At 36.3% G+C, this 17,519-nt stretch overlaps 2 protein-coding genes across 3 annotated transcripts; both read left to right on the top strand.

The window, feature by feature from the left end:
• Positions 1–28: 28 nt before the first annotated feature.
• Positions 29–7,529, top strand: LOC145239212 (eukaryotic translation initiation factor 2-alpha kinase 3-like). 2 transcript variants are annotated; one of them, XM_080102500.1, is made up of 22 exons: positions 29–199; positions 254–392; positions 453–524; positions 810–925; positions 1,115–1,243; positions 1,303–1,390; positions 1,460–1,597; positions 1,818–1,959; positions 2,247–2,349; positions 2,414–2,598; positions 2,679–2,787; positions 2,851–2,962; positions 3,036–3,188; positions 3,315–3,397; positions 3,661–3,810; positions 4,363–4,816; positions 5,053–5,140; positions 5,453–5,682; positions 5,968–6,201; positions 6,431–6,595; positions 6,762–6,909; positions 6,968–7,529. In XM_080102500.1, exons 1-22 carry the CDS (start codon positions 87–89, stop codon positions 6,976–6,978), a joined length of 3,162 nt encoding a protein of 1,053 aa, XP_079958626.1. In that variant the 5' UTR covers positions 29–86; the 3' UTR covers positions 6,979–7,529. The 2 variants fall into 2 exon arrangements, with proteins under 2 accessions (XP_079958626.1, XP_079958625.1); XM_080102499.1 differs by having other exon boundaries at positions 6,762–7,529.
• Positions 7,530–9,374: 1,845 nt separating this feature from the next.
• Positions 9,375–17,433, top strand: LOC145237934 (BTB/POZ domain-containing protein 10-like). Its single transcript, XM_080100935.1, has 10 exons — positions 9,375–9,606; positions 9,737–9,855; positions 10,305–10,410; positions 10,726–10,837; positions 12,010–12,115; positions 12,836–12,956; positions 13,064–13,161; positions 13,522–13,732; positions 13,989–14,197; positions 16,301–17,433. The coding sequence occupies exons 1-10, from the start codon at positions 9,492–9,494 to the stop codon at positions 16,382–16,384; spliced, it is 1,281 nt and encodes a 426-aa protein (XP_079957061.1). The 5' UTR covers positions 9,375–9,491; the 3' UTR covers positions 16,385–17,433.
• Positions 17,434–17,519: the final 86 nt, after the last annotated feature.

The following is a 17,519-nucleotide window of genomic DNA, read 5'->3' as shown; positions in this document are numbered from 1 at the left end:
TGGATAAACACATGTGTTTCTTATGCAGATAATAGGAATTGGCCAACAAAATGTAGATTTTGCAACTTACATATTTGCCGAAAGATATGTGGTTTGCAAACTATTTTGCCTACCTTGTGTTACTGTTTATTACAACACCTTCTGAATCTAAAAACTCCATTGAATTGACTGAGGAATTAAAGCAGCCATCACATGTGAAGTATGTATCTGTACCAGTTTGTTTTGTACCATGCTATATCACTCTACCTTTCAGGCCAATTATTATAGCCAGCACAGTGGATGGGAAAGTGTCGGCATTAGATATTCACGAAGGTGGGAAGCTTATTTGGCAAGTTGATTTAGGAAATGGTCCATTGGTTTCCTCATCAATATCCAAACTTGTTTATAAGGAGGTAAGAGTACAATTGTACTAAAAGATTTTTAAGTTTATGAATTTCTGTCAATTTATTTAGGATGGAAAATCTGTCAGACTTATACCATCTTTAAATGGAGGATTGTTTAAATTTGATGGAGAAGCTGTTGAGGTATGTGACACCTGTTTTGGAATTGTGTATGTGCTAAAATGTAAGAAAAACAATTTTACATCCCACAACCACATTTTGTTGAACGTTAAAAAAAAGAAAAATAAGGTGTCTTTAAATTATTCCAACAAACTAGTTTTTTTTTTTTTAAATGGAAATATATTTTAGCTTTACATTATGAAGGAAAATAAGGATTACCTCATTATATGGAGCTTATGTGGATGATCGGAAATCGAAATGCAAAAATCATGCATCGTATAAAAAAATAATGAAAACATTTTTACACAGGCAGTGCCGTTTGATGCAGATCAACTATTAAGTTCATCATTTCGACTTGCAGAAGAAACCGTTCTTGTTGGAGGAAAAGAGACAACCACTAGTGGCATTGATGCATTTAGTGGAAAGTAGGTGGTATTGTACTTACATTCTCATTAAATCCCACAATTTTTGGCTCATTTTTTTTAAATCAGTGGATTATCTTTCCAATATTGTGTTTTACATAGCTTAATAGTAACAACAGAAATCTTTTTACCATGGTTATTCTTAGCCATTTTATTTAGTATATATTTTGTTCAAATACTTCCTACTTACAGAGTTTTGTATTCATGTACAACAACTGGCTGTGAACAGCATCAGCCAACACATGATAGTCATGGTGTTTTGATAGTAAAGCGACAACAACAAACTGTGAGATCAATTGAAAATCGTAATGGACATGAGAAGTAAGTAGTTCGTGTTTCTTTGTTTAATGGCAACAAATATCACTGCATTTTTTGTAAAGTTGGAACTTCAGTGTTGGTGAAATCAATCTTAACTTTTCAAAAGGAAAATCTGTGCATTTGTTGGAAGGTTCTGATGCTAAATCAACGGTTTGTTATAATACATATAATGTTATAATGCCTCCACAGTTTTGAGTCTATAACACAAATTTATTTTAGAGTGGTGATAAATGTGAAACTGAGGACCTTGAACCTTTCTGTGCTGCTGATGCCCAGCGGATCAAAGTCATTGTACCAGATGGAACTATTTGTTTGGTGACCTCCCAAAACAAACATGCCATAAAGTGGAAATACCAGGTTAATAACAAAAAAAATAGTTTTTTTGAGAAATCTGTCTATTTTTACCTTTAGAATAATGTGTTGGATAAATGGTGTATGATACATACAAGCTTATAATTTAAGTTTTATTAAACCTAAATCAATTTAAAAATTTGCCAATTTCGGTGTTTGGTTCGATATGTTTAGGTTTATTTTTGATGTTGTGTACAGAGTTTTAAACTACTTCATATTGATTAAGTTTGGAACACCTGTGTCATCTGCTTGGCTCCTGTATGGTGACAAACTATACAAACTTGACTTGTTTGACCCAGCAAGAATTCCTGCATTGGAGAAAGACAAACCAGATGGAAAATTTGCTCCAAAGGATACAATTTATATGGGTAAGTCTGATTAGGACCAATTTCCTGTTACATACAGTGATATATCGCATTAGCCTAGGTTAGGTTGTAATGAATCATTCTGCCTCTGCACTGTCATGCATTCTCACTTTTATAGTGTGCAGTTTTATGGTTGCTAACTGACTATAAGTGGGGATTTGTTCTGGGTAAAGGTGTTAATTTTAAAGGTGTAGCTTCCGGACAATTACAAACTCCACAATAATGTTTTTGTTGCTTTCTTTTGTTATTGACACAATAGGTTTCTTAACCAGGCTTTGTCCATTACCTAGGTACATACAAAGATCACGCTTACATTCAGGCTTCACCAAGTGTGCAAAAGGCAATTGCCCATGCTGCTGATACTAACATTCCTGGATCATCAAACTTAGCCCAGTAAGTTCATCAAGAAAAGTTATGTTTTACAAAATTGTTTGCCTTCAACTTTTGCTTGTTGTAGATACAAGACTCCCAGGTTTACCTACCGTCCTTATCTGGGAAAAGCTGACCACTTGACAATGGCCAACCTGGGTCAAGGTGTAAATGCAGAGGGCAGTTCAACTGAACTAATCATTAAAGGAAGACCACCACGCGGCGGCAGTTGTGGCAAAGTTCTATCTGTGTACAATGAGGAAAATGACAAAGGTTTGTTGGCATGTTGTACGCAGTATTTCAAACTGAATTTAGAACAAACTAAAATGATGATAACTGTATGTCTTATTTAGGTACTGGGTATTACCTTCAAGGGGATGTATCTTATCTCACAAGAATTCAAAAGACTTCAAGGCGGCAGGGTCGAAACACAGTGGCTTCCCTCGACAATGATTCATACGAGTATGTGTAAATATTGCAAATAACTAATTCAACATCTTGTGATCATTTTCCATTTTTTTACAGTTACGACATTGACATTGTATATTCATCGTTTATGCATTGGTGGAAAGAGCTTCTCATCCTAACCGTTTCTGTATCCATATTTGTGCAGTGTTTAATTGCCAAAATTATGCATGTAAGGGCACTTTTTTACTGCAATTTCAGTGCAATTTGTTCACCTGATTTTTATGTCTTTGTTTGATTTTCAGGCGCGGCATCGAAATGAAGCAGTTTCCTCTTCAGAAAAATCCAAATCAGAAACATATGACTTGCCACCCAACTACTCTTTGGCAAATGTTTCTGATGGCATGTTTGAATCAAGATTTCTTCAAGACTTTGAACCATTGGAGTGTCTTGGGAAAGTAAGCACAAAAAATAATCATGTAGGCAGTTAAACAAACAGCATGCAGTAATGAAATTTTGCATTATGTTGCAATCGAGGACAATGTATTAAGAATAAGTTTTACATCCTGGCTTCTACTTTTCAGGGTGGATTTGGTGTTGTATTTCAAGCTCGTAATAAAATGGATGACTGCCATTATGCAGTGAAGCGGATATTGCTGCCAAGCAAGTAAGCCTTGCATTTGTTTCTGAAATTCCATATGCCAGTATATGTTGTGTGCTACATATATTCTTACCCAGTGATTAATTCCCTGTTTGTTATTGTTTTCGTGGCAAATTTACTATGGCACAATGTGGATGGACAATTGGCACAATTCCTTTGGTTTTTAATTTCTTAATGTTTAATAGTTAAAATGTGATTCTACAGATATGTGGAAGTAATTTTGCAGTTTACCCGGATCTTTTCTAAGTTTGGTGTTTTTTACTTTTTAGTTTAAATGCAAGAGAAAAAGTTCTTCGTGAAGTTAGGGCACTTGCAAAACTTGAACATCAATCAATAGTACGATACTTTAATGCTTGGAGTGAACACCCTCCACAAGGTTGGCAGAAACAGCAGGATGAAACCTTACTTAAAGACCTGAGGTATGTACAAAAACAAACATAACTGAAATTTCATTTTTTAAGATGTATTACTTCATTACCTCATACATTACTCCAGGACCATTTTCCTGGTCTCATAATTGGTTTTATTTACTTAACATAAACAAATAACACTTCTGGGTGCTTTGCAAGAACCCAATAGGTGTTTATTTTGCCTTAAAAAAGTATTTCTTGAGTTCAAATATATCGCTTATTGTTATGATTTGCTGTGTAAGCTCTTAGGTTTGGTGTGCAGACATTTCAAAATGGTGCTCATAGTAGTGTTGATGTGAGTATTGGCTGTTTGAAGTGTACAAGTGGTGTATGACGTTGATGAGGGTGAAATGACGTGTTAGATGTACGTGAATGTGCTGTGTGAAGTAATTGTCGAAAGTCATGCAGCCATATTTTTTTAAACAAAACCAACATTATATGAAGTAACCAGGGTGCATTTGTTGCAAAACCCCTTGTGTTGCCAAATGCAGAAACCAGCATCATACACGTCTATGACTCTTAATACATGTATTCTACAAGTTATTCGTAATACTTGTTTAGTGTGTGGACGCAGACCCCTAATGTGGCCGTCAGCGAAGCAAGAAGACCCACAGAGGGTGTGGCAAAAAACTCTGACGTTAGCAGCACTTCGTCACACCAACCTTCTTCTTGCAACGTGAGCACATCCAGCGATGATCACGTGGTTTTTCGCCGTGACGCTGGGCTGAGCACCACTCAAGGTTTCCAGTTGAACGAAGCCGCTGGCGAAACGGGCGCTGATTGGACGGGAAGTTTTGCGGTGGGAAATACCGGTGCCGGACAAAAAAGCAAGTTTTTTCAATCCGACAGTACGATGTCGGAAATGTCGAACACAAATGAAATTAGAAATCGAAACAATAGTTCGGCGAAGTTTGGCATGCCGTTTCAGAGATACCAGCAGGAATCTATGAGCATTGTGTTCGACGACGGCTACAGTAGCAGAAAAGATATGGCAAGCTGCGTGTTTGGCCACGAGGTAACTGTTGCTCTATACCGCTTGCGTAATTGATTTATGCAAAACAATTTTCGTTCACAATAGTCACCATGCATTTTCTTTAAGTATTTAATACTATTAAATTTGGGCAATCAATTGATTGTGAATTAGTACGTGGTTTTCAGGCATGTGATTTGAGGTCACGTTTTCACTTAAAATAGTTAAGACATGTTTTCGTACCTCTTACCCCAAAAGTTAAACAGTTTTATGTTTTGTAGGCTAAGGGCGACGAAGTTAATCAGCAACCACCACCGTATGATGATCATATGTCGCCGGGATTGCGCAAGCGATCTGTGTCAGTCAAGGGTATGTACACTGAACTTTGGAGTACAAGTCGTTAACGTTTTTGGGCGTTTCTCATTACATCGTGTTTGTGATTTGGCCAAAAATCGGTCACGAAAACGTTACATCATGAACTGGTGATCGTGTACTCAGAGATAAAATACTTGTTCAACACTCAAAGAGAAAATACAGCCACCATGTAAATAATCATAAATAGTACGTTACTCATTTTGTCATGCTTTTCAATGTTAAAACGAACCTGTACGATAAAAGCTCTTTTTAGAAATCCTGATTTTTTTAGACTAAATAAATATATGCCTTCTATGTTCGTTTTAGTGGCAGACAACAGTACTTCAGAATTGAAGTCAGTCGTCTGCTGTAAAGATGATTCGAAGAAAACACAAGAGCCTGCTTTGGCAACAAACAATGAACAAAGCAACCGACCGGAAAGGACCATGTACCTCTATATCCAAATGCAGTTGTGCAAAAAAGAAAGTTTACGTGAATGGTTAGCTGCCAATGTACGGAGCCGGGATCGGACACTGTGTATTGGTATTTTTGAACAGGTGGGAAATTTATTACTTAGCCCTGACATTTACTTTGAATCAAACTATAATATAATTCCCATCTTATTTTCAAACCCTTGGCGATTTCGAGTAATACGGTCAGGGTCCTGTGTTGCGGATTGTTATTTGGAAATGGTTTATTTTATGTTGTTGAAGAAGATTATAATTGGTTGGGCACCAGACAGCACATTTGTCGAGCTTGTTTAAGCAGTTTATCTAGAATCGCTGCATTCGTTGTGCCTAATTTCGCTAGCAAGATAACTTAAGAAACACTTTTTCTTGCAGGTTGTAAGTGCAGTTTGTTACGTACATGACCAAGGCCTTATTCATCGTGATTTGAAACCATCAAACGTGTTTTTCTCGCCCAAAGACGGAACTGTTAAAGTTGGAGATTTTGGGCTTGTTGCACACGTTGGTGAAGATCACACAATGTATGAGGGAAATACTTCAGAGGATGCCATCGTTGAAAATCGACACACGCAACAGGTCGGAACCCGAATGTACATGGCCCCGGAACAGGTTCGTTTATTCAAACGTGTTTTTATTTTTAAAAGTCCAATAGCCACCCGACGTTGATTCGTTGATTCTCAGTCCCATTTGCCAAAAAAGACGCAAAGTTGTTAGAACCAACTTTTGAGATCATTGTATAGGTGAAAACATATAGATTTACGAAATATCATCCAAATAGAGGTGCATCTGTCCATTTACGTACTTAGTTCTGTTGTAAATCAGCTGTTTTTCTATGCAGATGACCAGTCAAAACTACAGCAAAAAAGTGGATATCTATGCACTTGGTCTAATTCTATTTGAATTATCAAATTTATTTGGAACCCAGATGGAACGAATTAAGCATTTGACTGATGCCCGAAAACTGAAATTTCCAACCATATTTGTGACAGAATTTCCGCAAGAGGTGAACTGCGTAGAATCTGGCTGTAAATTGTTAAAATTGGTGTACTAGAACTGTCGTATTAAGGTGGCAAAATCGCAAAGAATCTTTGAAGTTTTTGTAATTTGGACTTTGTACCAACTTGACAAAATACACTCCGGTGTCATATCTGGAAAATTCTTTTTTAAAGGCCCGCCTTGCACAAGCCATGTTGTCTTCGGATCCAACTCAACGACCTTCGGCTATGGAAATTAGCGATAACCAACTTTTTGAACAACTATTAAACGATGAAGGCGAAAGGACTCACTCATCAAGGCGTTTTCGAACTTCATCTTCACGTAGTTCCGATTCGTTTTCTCTCAACTAGATTGATTATTTTATTAGCTGCTTTTATAGGAAGTTGGTGACAAATGAGCAACTAACGCTGGTCTTACACAAGCCTCAAAGCTAATTGCAAAGCTTACTCTAACAAAGGTTTCAGTACAAGAAATTTTCTTGTTTATTTTGCACCATTGTAGGGAAGGATTTTCGCCAAGTGATTCTCTTACAAATATCATTTTTGTACCCCGCGCCTGCGTATTTTACGTACCTATTTTATGCTTTTTTGCCACTTTATTTGACATAAAGGGTAAAAAAAAACAGAAAATATGATATTTGTCAAAATCATCAAAAAAATGTAAAACAGCAACATGTTGCGATGCTTGATAAACTGGTTAAAAAGCTCAAGTAGGCTAGCATACACACTGTATGTATCACCATCAAACATTCCAGTCCTCGAAACCGTGCCTTAACGAATGAATTCTAGCAACTATTGCGATTTTTTGTGTTTTCGTTTTGCTGAAAAAAAATTGTGACCACAAAATTATAAACAACCAAAAGATTAATTTTGTGAGCAAGTCGTTGTTTTACTGCGAATGTGTTTATTTACGTTTATGCAATAAAATGTGGTGTCTGTTTACGTCTTACCTTTTATTAAATAAAATATAAGGACGTTATCGTAACTAAATGCTTTTCAATATCAATGGAATTAGATTGTTTTGATTTGGGACATGTTTTTTACACCTGCAAAACATTCGTCGTTTCACTCGAAGAACTACAGGTTTTCATTTTAGGTTGAAAAGTCGGTGTATACCCATAAAAATTCGAAGAAGTTGCTTTGGTGCCGGGGTGGGCAACCTGCGGCCCGCGGGCCACATGCGGCCCTTGATTAAAGGTTGTGCGGCCCGCGAAGACACTTGAACTTCAAATCTACTGGCAAACGAGTCCAATTATTACACATTTTTGAGCAGATTAGTGCGCCTGTGCTATTTTTCTACGACTTGGCAATATGCTGCGAGAATCAAATGCGAATTTTACTTGTAGTAAGGCATTTTTAATATGCAACGAAGTAAAATCATTTTGTGTTATATAAAGGTGCGGCCCGCGATCTAATTATCGCAATTGTATTTGGCCCCACAGTAACAAAAGTTGCCCACTCCTGCTTTAGTGTCTTACCACAGCATACTCAGGAGTCGGTAAAGGTAAACTGTGCATGTTAAATTTGCTTGTTGGTGTTTAGCCCACGTCAATGTTGCCCTGGATTGAGAAATTTTGTTTAGGCGGAATCACACAAAATATTGCATTACTTTAATTTTGCACTTTTTCATTGTTGATTACTTCCACCTGACCACTAATCGCTGCAGTACATCTTGAACAGTTTGTGGGAGCTTGCTTGGAAATATGTTGAACTTCTGCGCCAAATGATGTCACGAGCCGCACCGCAGCAATATGAGCCCGAACTTCAAATTAGAATTAATACATGACAAACTTCTTGTTTAAACATTTTCCTTTGTTATCTGCACAGACATTTTAACCAGTTCTTTACCTTTAATTTGGCGAACATCTGCCTTTAACTGACTTACATTAGCTTCAAAAGGTATTTCCTTTGTCGACCCTTCACGTGCAGTTTCTAAAATCATGTTAGCAGAAATGGCACACTGATAATATTTCATGCATTTTAATCTATGCTTCATGCATTTTAATCTAAGTTATAATACAGAACAAGAAAAAACCTTTGTTCCAAATTAATTATTTTACGATTGTGACGTAAGAATGAATAATTATTTCGTTCCGGATGAGTGAATATGACTGGAGTGGAAACTTTTTTGTCAATTCGTTTGTGATTCTGATTTCTGACCTTGTCGTCTATTGAGATAAATTATATGGAACTTGACGCTGTTACAGGCGAACATTAGTCAACATTAGTTTAATGCCGTTGGATGATGGCTTTTGAGATATTTGGATAACCAACTTTTTTCATGTTTTATTGGGTGCTTCTAAAATATACAGGATCGCTTGGACCTCTTGGTGCATAATTATCACTGTTATAATACTTGGTGGGTTGGTGCACCTTCATATCGCTTGGTGCACCTATCTGCCACTTAGTACATTTTTTATCGCCAGGTAATGTACACCTAGCATTATACAGGTGCACCAAGCAATATAAAACCAAGTGATATAAGGGTACAGTACACCAAGCGATCTAGGTGTACACTGTACACCAAGCAATGTAAGGGTGCACCAAGTGATATAAACGTGTACCGAGTTATACAAGTGTGCACTAAGCAGTGTTCAAGTGATATTTTTCGGTGCACCAAGTGATCCTGAAGATTTTAGATGCACTGTGTTTTATTAACCCAGCAGGGATTTATTCAAATAACGGTCTCTCAACAAAAAAAGTTTTTTTTCAGTCATATTTTATTGTCATGTGGTGTTGTAAACTTTTTGTAATGTTTTATATTTACGCAATGGTTTCTCTTCAATTAGCATCTGTGTAAAAAAACTGTTTATTCAGGTGGATCACTAAACCAATAAGAGAAATTGGAAGGTTGAATTGAAAAAACGTTCAGTCTGACTGAATTTGCAGAAGCAACATCATAAGATGTCACAAAAGTTACACGGCTCATTGAAGAAAAGTGATACTGGTATTTCACCAAGACCAAACCGCACTTCATGTCTTCGTAACAGACAAAAAGATAACAGCAAGGAATCTATTGGTTAGTTGCAAAAGTTTATTGGGTGTAGCAAAAAGCTTCATGTAATGTTTAACTTTTGGTTATTTTCCAAATTTATGTGGTAGTGTGTATTTGACAGGGTGCGTTGATAAAATTCATTTATTATTTACAGAATCAAGAAGCAGTTCACCATCTCATACCATCTCTCCATTTTCATCGAGAAGAAGTTCTTGTGACGAGATTGTTGTGTTTCCAGATAAAAAGGAAACAGAAACCAAACAAGCTTCAAAGGTATTTACTACTGTTTTTGCAATGTCTTATGTTATTGTGGTATTTGTGATTTTTCCTGCATCTTCAATGTGTATAAATATTAAACACTTGGGAAAATGACATTAGCCCAGTGGTTCTTGAAATGGGAATTGGACATACCTAGGAGGTCATTTGTTCCTGGATGTGGAAAAGAAAAATTATAGATGAACCTTGTGTTTTATTAATTATCTGTTCATTTAAGACACTGCAGTGATTGCTCTAATAAAACTGTCTGTTTGGTCCATTATCTTTACAGTTTTGACCATTTACTTACACTATACAGTCTGTTCTACTGTAGGTTTACTTACAGTTCTCACAAATGTTAAACAATATTTTTTTGGAAATTTGTTGGGTAAAAATTGTTTCAAGAGTAGTTACAAAAACAACAGCATGAAGTGTATTTCTCTGATTATCTGCTGATTGTTTAATAGGAATCTCCACGTCATCAGTGTGGTGCCACAGACGAAAATCAAATACACAGCAGTGGCCAATCGCAATCTGACCTAGCCACCATGTCACACTCTCAAGCTAAAAGAGGTATATATGACCAATTTGTTATGCTGCTTTTAATCTGTTTTGTAATGGAGAAATAATATCCAATCTTAACAAAGAAACTATTTGACATTTCTAAATGTACAAACTTGTTGCATACAACAGTATTGTATGTGCAATGATATTTTATTTCATTCAAACTTGTTTTTTATGCTGTTCTACTGTTTTGATGTTAATATGCACAATAATACTAATAATTTGATGAAACGTATGCCAGTATATTGTTTTGTTCCAAAAACTAAATGGTTTGTGACTCTTGAACTGTGGACTTTCCTAATTCTGAGTTTGTCAACCTTTTAGCAAATACAAAGAAGAGTGATAAGGACAAGAAAATGGTTATTTGTGTCGATGATACAAGATTTGTTGTGGACAAAAACTTGTTTGCAACCAAGCCAGACACCATGCTTGCCAAGTTAGTAGTATCATGAATAAACTTATTATGGGTCCCCCTCTTTTTTTCTTCTACCCAAAGTTTGTGCGACTCGTTTTTCCATCAAATCCTTGATGGATTTGGATGAATTTTACACAGATGGTAGATGTAGTTATGTAGATGTGCATCCCACTTTGTTTTTGTTGATAACCTCAGTATTTACCCCGCTAGCCCCCTAAAATGTTTTTTCCCCCGAAGTTTGTCTGACTCGTTTTGCCATCAAATGCTTGATGGATGTGGCTGAAACTTATACAGATGGTAGATGTAGTTATGTAGATGTGAATTCCACTTTGTTTTTGTTGATAACCCCAGTATTTACCCTGCTAGCCCCCTAAAATGGGTATTTTCCCCCAAAGTTTGTCCGACTCGTTTTTCTATCAAATGCTTGATGGATGTGGCCGAAACTTATACAGATGGTAGATATAGTTATGTAGATGTGCATCCCACTTTGTTTGTCCGGATAACCCTAGTATTTACCCCGCTAGCCCCCTAAAAAGGGTGAGTTTGTAAACAATGTCAGAATTGGCTAATTTTTGGATAGCTTGTAAAGTATGCCAATTATCGTTATTGCGCCATTGCAGTTCGGGGGTTGTTAACAGCCCTTTGACGTCAGAAACATTAACGGTTGTTGCTAAAAACACCTCTAGTGGTTGAAATTTTAAACATTGGCAGATTGGACTGAAATTTTGTAGTACTATTGATTGAGTCATTGTGGTTTCCTACTTTTAAGTTTGTGTGTGTTGAACCTCAATTAGTTATCCTACTAGCCCCCTAAAATGAGTTTTTTAATTTAAATAGTTTTTACTCCATATAGCATATTTAGATATGCACAGTACCAATCACTGTGTTTGTCTTCACAACACCAAACTTACTCAATGTTATCTATTGAATTGCATTATTTTCAACTTTGCATGTGTGGGGACCCATGAGTTTTTGCCTGCAGAAACAACCAAGGTTATAAAAGACAATGGCTAATATGGGATCCAATACAAAATAAGCATATGAAATGTATTTATGTTTTAAAATAGATCATAGTGTATGTGCAAGGGCAATATGTGCTAAGCCACCCTTCTAGTTTTTAATCATGATTGTCTGTGGCTGTAATATGACATTGATTTGATTAATACCATGTACATCGTACATTTTAATTTCAGAATGTTCAGTTCATGTATGGTTGAGAGAGAATGGACGAAACCTAATGAACGTGGAGAATATGACATAGGAGAAGGAGCATCAGCTGTTGTGTTTAAAGCTTTACTGGTAAACTGAATTATGCATTTATAAATATTTGTGCAAACCTGAGTCAAATATTCCTTTAACACAGGTTTAACTTCAATCTAACTTTTAGTTCATATTTACCAACTTGCAACCCATTACCTTGAGTTTAAACCAGTATTTCCCAACCCCCCAAGGGGTCCGTGAGATGGTTTTAGGGGGTCCATGGAGGCAAACATTCTTACTACCATTAACCAACAGTAGAATATTTTTAAGTTTCCAAACCGTTTTTACAATCCTGCATACAAGTGCAAACGGTTTATCAAACCTGTGGATTAGGAAAACTTACTTTTGTGTGACTGTTAGTTTGTTACCTCCATTGTGACATCACAAACACACACGAACAATAGAACTTATGGTGCTTTGTTTCAAGTATTGTACACCAGAAAATTTATATCTTTGTTGTGTTGACTGTACAGAACTTTATTGAGATTTAAAGACTGTGAAGGCTCATTAAAATTCTGTCCCAAAAAGCGAAAACGTATAATGCAGGAAGCGAAAAACATAACAAGACTAAATTACGCTGGGGTTCCGAGGACCAATAAAATTTAGAAAAGGGGTCCGTGACTACAAAAAGGTTGGGAATCACTGGTTTAAACACTATTAAATGTATACAAAAATCTGCATATAAACAGACGTTTGGAACGTAGGTTTAGTTGTAATGCTTACAGTTGTCACAATTAGCTGTTTATATGTGTTGTTTAGGAGTACTACACACAAGGAGTAGTAATTTGCCCACCAGGTGTTGCAGTACGTGATCTACGGAATGCATGTGAATACTTTCTTATTCCATTTAATCATGAAACAATCAAATGTTCAAACTTGGGTGGGTTATGTCTTTTTTATTTTACTTTCGAGAAACAACTGCAGTTTGTCATTTGTTGGATAAAAATCTTGTATATAGTTGTACAATGTACATTTATTTTGTTGCAGGAGCTTTTATGCATGAAGTGTCCAATGATGGAGCAAGGTCAAAGTTTTTGGGTTTCTTAGACAAGGAAATTTTGCCTATAATGGTCAAAGTGGCTCAGGTATATAACTTTAGATCAATCCATTTAATCACCCAGCAGCTATTAACTGAAGATAAGAACATGGTTTCAAGACTACGTTGTTAATTTAGTTACAAACAAATTTTGCATGATTAACAACAAGGCAATAACATCTAAACTCATTATACTGACAAAAGCAAAGTTTATGTGGTTACCGATAAAGGTGTGACAACACTTTGCTTTAAATAGTGTAAACAAGATGTTTCTTATCACATTGGTACTTTGCATACTAACTTAACACCAAACAGCTATTGTAAACAATTACACTGAAAAACTATGCCATACTAGTACTAAGCATGACTTATGCGCTGTGATTAATGGATCTTATCTGTTTGCGTCCAGTGTGGTGATCGTGAGTGTCACATCGTTGTGCTTACTGATGATGACAATGTGGAATGGGATCCAGATTTCCCTCCTCAAATGGGAGAGGAATACACAGAGACAATCAGAAGTACTCAAGTCCACCGCTTCCTGCGGTATATTGAAAACCGCGAAGTGGCAAAAAGTGTCTTAAAGGATAGAGGCATGAAAAAAATACGACTGGGAATCGAAGGTCAGACATTTGTTTGACATACTTTTATGACTGTCTACAGTTTTATACCAGATTCACCATGCAACTTTTGGGCGTTAGTGCTAAAATCATGAAGCAAAAATCAAACAAAACGATTTCTAACCCATAAAACCAGTTTTAAAAGTTTGTTCTACATATCGATGTTGCGACTGTGACATTTGGGATTGACCCGACGCGTCAGTTTAACATTTTCGCTATGTCCATCGAAGAGGTATTGATTTTGACCGTGTACCTGTAGGTTACCCAATATCAATGGACCAGGTCAAGCGACGAAGTAGCGGTAGACAGGAGGTAATATATGACTACGTGCAGCGCTCGTTTATCGCTATGTCTTGGGAAAAAGAGGAAAGCAAGTCTCGACACGTAGACTTCCAATGCGTCAACAAATCCAAGAGCATCACGAATTTAGTGGCCGCAGCTGCTGATACACCGCAAGACCACGGCCTGGTATGTTGTTTTGCTGTCTCTTTTGACAGCGGTAACGAAGTGCTTGTTCTATCCTATTCAGTTCGCTGTATTGTTGTTTGGGGCTAAATTACCTGTTTGCTGTACATAGTTGAATTTGTTTGCAAAAAAAAATCATAACGGTTTTTCAAACGTATTCAGGTCGATTTCATTTTACTCAACCAGGTTTATGAAACAAATGTATGCAATCTATGAAATGGGTCACTTTTCCAAAGCCGACACATTTTGATTTTATTTTACCGCTCATAAAATGTTCCTGGTAATACACATTAATACAACTGCGTTACTTGTGTTGTAAACGTGAAAATTTGTAATTTGACCAAAGTCGATTATTATGGGTCCCCTTCCCTGAAGGGGACACATATGGTTTTTGTCCGTATTTTTTTTTCTTTTTTCTGTCTAACGCTGGCTTGTGAGACGCGTTTGGTCAATAGTGCTCCAATTTTATTCAAATTTACAGAGATGTTAGTTAATAATCCAAATTTGATCCTCCTGAAGTTTGACCCCGATTGACCCAGCGGTTCACCCACAGGCCCCCAAAACGTAAAATTTTTAAAACGGCTTTACTGACTGAAGTACAGCATCTTGGAGTTTCATGCTTTGTTGTTTGGTGCAATGTAAAGTTTTTTAAAGAATTTTGTATCTTTTTTTCGGATTCACCCATTTTTTACCCTTTAAACCCCGAAATAATAGGTTTTAGTTTTAAGGCAGAAATACATGCCCTATGGTGCAGAAATATTTGAAAAAGTTAACAATTGTTTAAGCAGGGTATTCGTTTAGTATTTAAAATTTTGCCAGTTACCTTTACAACCCATAATATGTGTACGCTATCAGCCAGATATAAGTCCCAAGGGGGAATTCACTGGTTTACGATTAAGGCGGCAGAGCGGGAGTGCTCAGCTTGACGTCTGGACAGACGTTTTACGAGACTGTCGTTTCGGTGATTAGTAATCAGCTGTTTTTTTGTGCAGCAATGCTGTGTCGTTTTATTGAGTTATCACGCACATTTTCAGTTTTGGCGCAGGTTTTACACCTAAGACGTAATTCGAACTCGATAAACGTACTTCGGTTTCGTTTATGTCAGGCAAAACATCGTTGATCAACAAAAATATGAAATTTAATAAACTTAACCTTTTCGAACGCCGCGATAAATGGTCTTTAAATTCTCGTTGTCAGCTTGGCCGTCTCATAACCACGGGTCACTAAAGGTCAACTTGTAGGCATTACAACACCGTTACGAATTTTTCGTCATAACGTATCTTCTTTATTTTTGACAAATCAATTCAAGAATCAGTACTTAAGTCATGTGTAAATTAGGCCGAACGGTATTGTTGAACACTAAGGACTGCATGCTATTAAAAACAGTGTCAAAAGGTCATTAAACGGTCGTTTTTGCGAAACAAAGTTAAGTGAAAAACAAGTTGTTATGACCAAGTATTGCTCATCCAGCAGTTTTATTGTAAACAATCGACGTTTCGACGTCCTATACAAGACGCCTTCATCAGGATAATGACATAACTTGCAAGACAAATATGTAGGCTATACCTTTGTAGCAAACGACTTTTTTTATATAGTGTATAATACAACAGTTAAGGCTTTCTAGGAAAATTTGTGTTTAAAAATGGAACCTAAACCACAATATCAAGGTCAAAGCAAGAGATTAAATTGAATGTATTTTCCCCGTTCTTTTTTCACCGATTTTTTGTAATTATATGACAATAATGATGCTAAAAGAATACGGAAAGGAACTTTTAAAGTTAAGTTTATGCTTTGTGAAAAATTTGTCCTTAAGATTATAAAAATAACCGTCACATAGGTTTACCGTAAATCCGCATAAACACGCGTGTGGGGACCCATTCGTTTTTGCTTGCAAAAACAATCATGTATGTAGATAAAATTGTGTATAGTGTAGTAAATTGGTAAATATCGTATTGAATATATTAAATGGAAGTATATCAGAAAGCCACTTTTCTAGTTTTGTGATAGCTTTTTACGTTTATTAGGAGCCGTTATATTCCTCCTTAAAATTATGCTGGATGTACAAAATTTATACAGCTAACCTACTATCAATTTGTTTTGTTTTAGTTGATTCAAGCGGAAGCTGAGTTGAACGAAATGCCGAATCTGGCTTTGCGCGATGATCTTGAGTTAGAGGACAATGACCAGTGAGCAATGATGACGATCTTGTTGCAAAATATCATCCGATTACATCTGGGTGAAAAGTTTTCTGTCGCTGCTTTCAAACGATGTTATTTAGCTGTGAATGCGCATACTACGCTCTACTGTTTAACGTAAATTACAACTTTTGTTTTGTTGCGAAAAGATATGTATTTAAACGATATTTAAATTTTCCCTTACTTTTGTTTAAGTTAAATATTGTTTTTACAACACAAAAATAATACCAAAATGTATATCATACAACCATTTATGTTATAATATAATTTATAAATAACCAATAGTAAATTTCAAAACGTTTGTGGAACGTTCTATAAAACCCAACTTGTGAAACACAGACAAATGTCTACTCATATTCAAAACAGCATCGGTCAGGTTTTCTCATCATCCATTGAAAGTCTCCTATAAATTGCGTTTCTTAACTTTAAATAGGTTAAAAACGACAGTTCCCGTGTATTTTTCCGCACACAACAATGGCATATTTTTTCACAACCCTACTATATTAACCAAAGCAAAGCAGGAAACGAATGTTCACAACTCTAAATTTAATATCAGTGTTTTCTCAAAAATCCCGCTTGGCGATTTATGATTTTCGTTTTGTTCTTCACTCGAGTGCTTCTGCCTATCTTCTTCTTCATTGGTTTCGTTAGCACGTTTGCGCCCTTTTATCTATGTTGTATTTTCCCCTTTATGTTAAATCGCCCCTTAAACAACGGAAACTTGCATGTGACGTGCACATTTGTTTTCGTAATTGGTTCATGCACTTGGAAGTAGATTGCGAAACGATTATTGTAAAATGAAATTCTACAAACTGGTGCTGTCTAAAGTGCCTGTTACACAAACGTTAAATATTTCTCTCCCAACTATTTAATTTGGGAATAAATTTTATCACCTGCCGCCATCTTTGTTGTTTTATCATCTGTTTTTCGCATTCGATGATCGCCTTTGTTTAAATCCTTCAAATCCCTTTTTTCCCAAATTTCACACTTTTTCGCATCTTTTTCTTTCGCATAAAAATATATTATTTTTTCTGACCTTAAAAATCATATTTTTTTAATCGTGCAGGAAAGTAAACGGCAGGGTATTGGTTAACAACTGAAAATGACCCCTAAATACTTTCGGTCGACCA

The sequence above is a fragment of the Phallusia mammillata genome, chromosome 7 (genome assembly GCF_965637545.1).
Source record: "Phallusia mammillata chromosome 7, kaPhaMamm4.hap1.1, whole genome shotgun sequence".
NCBI lineage: Eukaryota > Metazoa > Chordata > Ascidiacea > Phlebobranchia > Ascidiidae > Phallusia > Phallusia mammillata.
The sequence above is the reverse complement of the archived record's forward strand: the minus strand, read 5'-3'. Positions and strand labels throughout refer to the sequence as shown.